The sequence below is a fragment of the Pseudonaja textilis genome, chromosome 2 (genome assembly GCF_049901715.1).
Source record: "Pseudonaja textilis isolate UNSWEBS1 chromosome 2, rPseTex1.2, whole genome shotgun sequence".
In the NCBI taxonomy this organism is placed as follows: domain Eukaryota; kingdom Metazoa; phylum Chordata; class Lepidosauria; order Squamata; family Elapidae; genus Pseudonaja; species Pseudonaja textilis.
In genome coordinates, this window is record NC_141991.1 from 81,369,090 (window position 1) to 81,377,712 (window position 8,623).

General features: G+C 39.6%; 1 protein-coding gene across 8 annotated transcripts in view; it reads right to left on the reverse strand.

Annotated features, from left to right (window-relative positions):
* The window catches only part of SEPTIN8 (septin 8), a 76,967-nt gene extending 69,265 nt beyond the window's left edge, over positions 1-7,702 (reverse strand). For 5 of the 8 annotated variants that reach the window (XM_087924438.1, XM_087924436.1, XM_087924439.1 and 2 more), the window contains exon 1: positions 7,270-7,655. In XM_087924438.1, coding sequence (XP_087780564.1) covers positions 7,270-7,299 — 30 coding nt within the window. In that variant the 5' untranslated portion in view covers positions 7,300-7,655. Of the gene's footprint in view, positions 1-7,102; positions 7,212-7,269 lie in introns of those variants that run through there. The other 3 variants (XM_087924440.1, XM_087924442.1, XM_087924441.1) reach the window with 3 other exon arrangements.
* Positions 7,703-8,623: the final 921 nt, after the last annotated feature.

Consider the following 8,623-nt stretch of genomic DNA (forward strand, 5'->3'; position numbering starts at 1 on the left):
CTCAAGGCACAGATAATCAAATTGTCATATTTTGGACACATTATGCAAAGATTTCACTTTCTGAGGAAGGAATATTATCTCCCTACTATCTACTATGACCTGAACTTAAAGTTATCATGAAATCGTCTACTAAATGCCCTAACATGCTTATTTCGGAAAATTATTGTATTGTCCATTTACAGTGAATAGACAACCAAGAACAGTTTGGTTCTGAGTATAGGTGAAAAGATCATATTTGATTTATCAACAATTCAAATGAAGATGAAGGAATTCATGAATGTTAAATCCAGGACTGAAATTTTTAATACTGTGAATAAGTATGAACAAGATCTACAGAACTTTATGTGTACTACTTCTTACACACGTTCACAATTTCACTGTTTACTCAAGAATCAAAAGTGATCCTCAACTGGGAAGAGGTTATTTGAACTACCCATAGCAGAATTATGGATGGATGGATGGATGGATGGATGGATGGATGGATGGATATATATATATATATATTCAGCTTTGTTCAGGTATTTTCCCACGTCATTGTAGTTGTGTTTTTAAAGTTGTAGCAACGTTTCGGCAGAAACTCATCTGCCATCATCAGGCTTCTGTATTGTGTTCGTCTGTGAGTTAGACTTTCACAGCCATTTCTGTTTTAAATTTGGGGCTAGCCTACTGCTGTGCCAGAATGGTTTTTTTCCTCATCCTGAATGTTTGGGAGTCTTGGTCTGTGTTGATTGGTCTTGGAGTTTGCTGTGTTCTGCTTGATTGGTGTTTCTAATATCTTCTGTCTGTTTTGTGGCTTTTTTTGTCTTGGTTGGCTGGCAACATTGTGTTTCCTGTATTGGAGGCTTTTACTGCGGCTTGGCTCCGAGTAAACGGGCGGCTATCATTTAATAGGAAGCTAGGTTTCATCTGGGTGCCTGGTTGGGGTGTGTTTGAGCTGGAGGTATCAGGGGGGATCTGTTTGTGCCCAGGTGTTTGCCTGCTAGTGGTGTGGAGATTTTTTTGTTTGTGAGTGCAGGCTTCCAGATAATTGACAGTCTGGTGGAGTCATCTCTTCTATTCATGCTTTCAGGTCTTCTTTCAATCTCTATGGCTTCTCTGATAATTCTGTAGCTGGGGTTTTCTATAGTGGCTAGGGTTTTGGTGCCATTGAAGTCGATGCTATGACCTGTGGCTTTCATGTGTTGGACTAGTGAGGAAGTGTGTTCCAGCTTTTTTACTGCATTTTTGTGTTCATCCAGGCGGGTACTTATTCTTTTATTGGTCTGTCCAATGTATGTGGCCGGGCATGATGCACAGGGAACTTAATATATGCCTTAGTTTTCCAGGTCAGTTTTATCTTTGGGGTTTCTTAGGATGGCTGCTATTTTTCTGTCTGTTTTGAAGGCAATCTTGATGTGATGCCTGTGTAGTATCTTACTGATTTTGTCTGTAGTACCTCTTATGTAGGGCAGGACAGCTGTTCCATAGGTCTGTTCATCTTCTAAGTCTCCATTATGTCTCAATGTGTTTTTGTGGATCAGGCCAGTGATTTTGCTTTTGTGGAAGTCGTGAGATTCTGCCAAAACATTGCTACAACTTAACTATAATGACATGGGAAAATACCCGGACAAAGCTGAATACTATATATATAAAGCTCTCAGCCTATGGAGCTCTCTCATCTTTATTTTAGTAATGGTAAATAAGTAAAAAATATTTTAAAAGTACTTGGTAACCTTCTTGGCATGTAAGCAAAGGGAAAATTCAAATTTCCAAATCTTTCAATGAAAGGTACAGCACAATCTTATTTTTGTTTTGTTCAGCTGAAAGTCCCATGAAGGTCAACATGACTTTCAAACATATGTAGCAAGGCAATCATAGTTCTTTTTAGAATATATATACAGCAGGAAGGAAGGAAGGAAGGAAGGAAGACGGATAGATAGATAGATGATAGATGAGAAAGAAAATGTTTGCTCCCTCCAGTAGGAAGATAACATTAAAAATCATGCTTTATGTCAAACCAGCTACGGAGCTTCATGAATGTACAGAGATTATTAGTTGGCCACATCACTAATTAGTATTGATGTTATCTGGAGGCCAGCAAGACATTGTTGCATCCAAAATATTCTACTGTGCTTTGAAAATCTTTTGTAACAAGGTCAGATAGAAAGATTATTATACCCATATGCTATTTTTATGGCTACCTTACACATACAGTTTACATGTAAACAACTTCAGAAGAATCACATTTTCATAATTTGCCATCATTAACCTATTATCAAGAAAGACTGTTACCTTCACAGGATGCTTGGTTTTTTGAGAAAGTCCTTGAAGGACAAGGGAGTCATTTGTTGAAATCCAAAATCTCTACAGGCACCAGGTTTTGCACAGAGATTTAGGTCAAAATATGTTACAATTAAATACCCAGATGACATCAACCCATTTTGCTACTCTGTCCTTTCAACAGAAGCTATTAAAAAAAAATCCCAAGTTAGTTCTCCCCAAAAGTTCCCCAAGCTGCATATTCTTATTCAGAAAACTTTGGAAGTTCAAAAAAAAAAAAAACATATGTGTGAGGAAAAAAGAGAGAAAAGACACCTGCAATTTGGAAGGGAAAGTGTTAATTCATGAAACTGTTTCTATCATTGCTTTAGTTTAGAATATTTACCTTGTTGTTCATTATTCAAATTCCATTAGAACTTAACCATAAAGTAAGTTTTTGAACATCACCAATCATCTACAGTATGGGAATAATTATACAGTACATGCCACCTGTATGCTTCAGCTGTTCTAAACATTCTTTTAGACCATTTTTAAAAAAGATCAAGCTCAGCCTAAGCAATACTTAATTTATCTCTTTGTTACATTTTCAACTTCAAGTGCTTCTAACATATGTATGGAAATAATTTTCCTCTGAGCTAGAAATATCACAACCATGTGAGCAAGCTTTCAAGGCATCAAAGCAAAACTGTAAAAAAATACTATTTTTACCTTTCTTATTTCAAAACTAATGTCTTTTTAAGACCTGTGACATATCACTTGCGACAAATCTTGCAAAGGAATCTGACCAAATGGCTTGTAAATCCTCTTCCTTGCCTTTTTATCAAAAAAGAGATCAATTAAATATGGATACAGAACTATTTCCAGTATCTGTTGAAAACAGATTCATCTTTGGCCTGAGCAAAATAATTACTGTATTTTTTGGAGCTAATTTTCTGGAGAGGAAAACAAGGGGGAAAAAAACTGCCTCTGCCTCCCAGCCATTTGCCTCCTTGGATGGGCCTCCCAATTATCAGCTTTTTCAGGCTGCAGGGATTGCCATCGCCTATTGCTGCCTCCATGCGCATCATTTTTGGCCTCTGTATCCTGTTTTCAGCCTCTGCATGCTCTGTTTTTGGCCTCTCTGCGCCCCGTTTTTGGCCCTGTCCAGATGGCGGGGATCAGAATGGGCCAAAAATGGGGCACGTGGAGGCCAAAAATGGGGTGCGCAGAGGCCAAAAATGGGATGTGGAGGCTGAAAATGGGGCATGCAGAGGTGGCATCAGACGATGACAATCCCTGCAGCCTGAAACAGCTAATCGTCAGGCCGATCCAACCGACAATCAGCTGCTTCTGCTAATCAGACTTGTGCTGAAGCTGACCAGGCTGTTTGTTGCAAGGAGGCAAACTGCTGGGAGGCAGAGGCTGAAGGGTCAGGGCTGGCAGGTGGGCGGGACTTCTGCAACATTCACTGTATAAGACACACAGACATTTCCACCCCCTTTTGGGGGTGGAAAAAGTAGGTCTTATACTCCGAAAAATACCGTATAGTAGCTACCCTCTATTCCAGGCTTGCAAAATCCAAAACTCTTTTAGTATATTGATGAATTCTATAAATGAGAGATATTACTAACAAACATATGTTTTTTTCCAAACTTCAGAAAAAATGCAAAACCTATTTTAAAAATTTTAAACACTTTAATTTTAGATTTTCACTTTATAGTTAAAAGGACAGGTAGAAAAAGGATGTGTTACTGGGCACAAGGATGCCCTGTGTGTGTGTGTGTGTGTGTGTGTGTGTGTGTGTGTGTGTGTATATCCCTAATGACCATATGCCTCTAAATGATTGATGTCTTGAAGAGCAAAGCTTTATTTTTACTGACAATTTCATTCTCCATATGTAACAGCTTCTGTTGGATGCCTCCTCATCTATCAGACAATCCAGTAGGGCTTTTTTTTTTCCAGACTCATCCAAACAATTAAACTGATTTTTCAAATCCTTTAGAATTACATCAGATAGGAGCTAAATCACAGGCTTTAAAGGTAAGAGGCAACATTTCAATTGATGCACTATTTGTTTCCTTAATATATTTTGTGTGTGATCACCTTTCCACAATCTCACTTCAAACCAATTTGCTGCTTCTCAGTTTGGCTGGTTCACTGTTCGCATACATTAGACACTTGCAAGCATATGCCGCAACTCACTAAAAGAGTCATAATTTTTTTTGGTATCCTTCTTAGTTGCCTTGGGCCACCCCACCCTTCAAATCCACATGAATATCAAACACCCTAGAGAAAATATTAAAATTATTTTCTCCCAAGGAACACCATGGTACACAATACTGTTTTAGTTTCCATTAATAGATCTTATCAATCTAAGGCAGGCAATTCAGCAACAACTAGTGGAGAACTGCCATGGAAAACAATGCCTGAACAAGCAAACATGATGAAAACAGAAATACATAACCCTTTAAACAAAGGCTTAAAAGTATGTTTATGGTAGGATGCAAACAAATAAATAAATATGAACCCAGACTATCTTTTTCACACATTCTCCAAGAAGCCATTGCTTTAAACATTCAAATCTACCAGTATTATTGTCAAAATTGATTCCCACTAGTTTTCCCTCATCTCAAGATGAATTTTCCAAGATTTTGTTAACAAAATTCATTTAAAGAATTGGCATTTTGAACAACTGCCAGAGAACCCAACTTGCCAAACCCAAGCTGCTATTTGTGTGGCTGCCATAAACCAAAATGCATGTTTTTAATGACACAGAGTTCCAATTAGCTACTGCCAAGGGATGCCAAAGAGAGATGTCTCCAGATGGGAGGAGAAAATGCTTGGGTGCAACAGCACAAGTTAAAAGGCACTGCGGGAAATCATGTAATTACTCAACTGAGCAGTCAGAAACTCTACAAACTTACAGGCAATGCCAAATTCCTTTAATCAAAGTTTTCCACTGAGAGTCATGTATTCACTCCTTATACAATGTATTCAATATATGCAGGCAGCTGCACAATATGTACATAATATTCCAATTATTCTCAACAAGAGTGTTCTTTCACACTCAACATGTCAGTATACAGAACACGCTCCTCATTTTCCATCTGAGATCCCAAACACAGCCAGCCACAGTCTAGTATGTGTTTTATGAATGTGCAAATCCAACCTTTAATTGAATTTACCACTCAGAGATGTGCACAGGGTTGGCTTTGAAAGGCATTCCTTACTTCTGTCTTGTTGGAATGCCAACATTTACACAATTAAGGATTGCAGTGGCCAAAGACATCTGGCCACCCAAACAAAACATTAGCTGTATTCGAGATAACATAATGGCACAGATAGAAGTCTGACAATCAGCTTGTAAAATGTTTCATGGAAAGTGGGGGAAACAGCTGTTTGTTTTGCAAAGGACATGCAGAATACTGAAAGATTAGAGAAAAATAAATACCCCATTCCTATGCAGAGCTACTTTAAAAAGATTAGAAAGACAGCCTGAACTGGTTATTTGGAATGCACCACAAACATCAAGCTTCATTCATCCATGTTGAGTGAGCTCTACCTTACCCAATGTATTGCAGATTTCTAAGAAATCATTTGCAGAAAGAAATGCTTAAAATGCTTAAACGCTTAAAAAGAAAAATTCTTGTAGCTAAAACTCTGAACTGGTTTCCATCCTGAAGTTGTTGCCTCAAATGTAAGGGCAATATTATTAATAAAACGTATCTTCACAGAAACAATGGGCTTCTACAGTTGAAGTAATTGTTCAGTGGAATACATGTAGCATTATCAATTTATCTATAAAATCAAATCCCTTGGAATAAAATCCATCAAATAGAACATTAATTTGGGTCCACTAACTCTATTTGAATACATTTAAAACCCAAAGACAACATAGTAGAGTTCCCAAATCAAATCTGGAAAAAAATTGAATAACCATTAATTGGTAGCAAAAAGTTAAGTGTCCTTTAGTGTCATCTAGAAATTATTCATTATTATTTTTTTGCAAACCAGACCAGATAGCCTTAATCTGTAAGCAGGAAAGCTCAACAACTATAGATATTGTTCATGCTACTAAGTAGGTGTCATTAAATACAAGGGGAAATCTCATTCATTCCATTACCTGTGAAAGATGGGTCCACAATTAAACACAGCTGCCTTTTTTTTTTTTTACCAGTTGCACACATTAGTTTCTGCTTTCAGTGGGGTTCACTAGGGTTGACTGGGGTGAAAGAAATTCCTCTGAAGGAAATGTGACCTTATTTGATGTAAACATCTCAAGGACTGGGTAATACATATGCTCACAATTACAGCTATTAGTATCATTGCTAGCTGGAGCCCAACCAGTGATCTACCATAGCAGAACTGTAAAAAAAAAAAAAATACTGCAAGGCAGAATCCATTGGAAAGCTCAGATTCCCAACAACCGGAGAAAAGAGATAATAGGTGTCATCCTAACAGCTCAATGCTTCCTTGGCCACAGGGACCAAATCAACTAAACTAGAGCGTTTGGTTATGCATATGGACAAGATCCTCGGTGTTCAGTTTGCACACCTTGTTTATACACACTCTTTTAAGTAAATTACCAGACCTTCCGCTCGGGTCCTAGATATTTCCCCGGTACGAGCCACCTTCCTGCTTCAAACCCAAAACCTCATTTTAAGCTGGGGGCAGTAGTAGTAACTACTCCCGATTCAGGAGTGCGCTTAAGGTACAAGCGCTTTCGCAACAGAAGGCGACTCCCTTTCAGCCGAGCTCTAACGCTATCTTGGCCCCCGCAAGTCTCTCTCAAGAGAGACAGAGATCAAGCAAAAAGATCCCAGTGCCCGGGTACAGGGATCTAAGCCTCCTCCCTCCACCTTACCCAGCCGATTTCCCCGATCCACCAACGCGGCGGACGGGGCTGCTCCAAACCTATCCAGCTCTTTCCTAACGCCGGGCGAAAGGCGAGCGCGCACTCCGCCTCTACCCTTGTCCTAATGCCAGCGGGAGGGGGGGGGCAGGGACGGACAGCGCAGTCTTGTTACTCACAGAAAACCGATCCAAGTCCGTGGCAGCCATAGCCGGGCACCTCCGAAGGTCAGTGGCCAGGAGTTCCTTCTCCGGCGCCAGAACAAACAAACCAAAAAAAAAAGTCGTCTCACCCCAAACCTGCTCTCCTCTTTCGATTGATGCAACTGAATGAATCCAATATGGCCACTTCCTGGAAACTCCCCCTCGTCGGCTGAGGAGAACGCAGAAGCGGCCCGCCCCTTGGCGCCCGGGGCTCCCAGCCGTGGGGAAAGTCAAGGAGGGCGCTTTGGGGAGGGAAACCCCACCACCACCGCGAGCCTCTCCGGCTGCTGAAGTCGCGGCGGAGAGGCGAGAAAAGCCCCGCGTTTAATTGCGGCTATCCGGCATTCCATCGAAGGAATGCTGGGAACGATCGCCTTTTGCTTGCCTCGATCCCAGGCAGGATTTGGGCAATCTGTTTGGCGGGTCTGTGCGGATGTGTGTGTGTAAGAGAGCTATAAAAGTAACATCAATTTATGATGATCATGTTCTAGCGCCATTCGTTTTAACATATAGCATCATCGCTTTGCAACAGCTCTGTAAGGAAGTCTGATGTTCCTTAACTTCAGAGTGCAGGGGTCCAGAGAGGTAATAATTTGTCTTTAAAAAGTTGCTTAATGTAAAAGGAAGCTTTATTGGGATATTGCAGAAATGGGCAACAGTTTTGGGGAGAAAACCCTTGCTAATATCATGCAAAGGAGAACGTTCTTTTAAAGCAGGTGGGGCCTGGAGAAAATAAAAAAACACCTGGGAAAATCCAAAAAGATCTGAAAGATAACACATCAAAAAAACAAAGTGGCACATTCTAAAGCTATATACTCTAGAATTTGAGGCTCACAAAAAACAACAGTTTTTTCCCCAAAAGCTATCACTCTGCTAAACAAATAATTCCCTCAACACTGTTTAACTATTTACAAAGTATACACTACTATTACTGTTAATCTTTCTCACCACTCCTTATCACCCATCCCCTCCCACTTGACTGCTTCCTAGTATGATTTGATTGTTGATTGTACCCTATGACTGTCATTAAGTGTTGTACGTTATGATTCTTGATTCTTGATGAATGTATCTTTTATGTGTACTGAGAGTATTTACACCAAGACAAATTCCTTGTGTATCCAATCACACTTGGCCAATATTCTATTCTATTCTATTCTATTTTATTCTATTCTATTCTACAAGGATAGTGTGATGATGGTATGTGGGCCATAAACTGTGGGTTGAATAGGACTGGAAACCTGATTCTATTTAATTACTATATCTCAAGTCAACAGTTTTGTGGGATCATAGAAATTCTTATTGCAGATGTTTTTAAATTTTGTCCAACCTT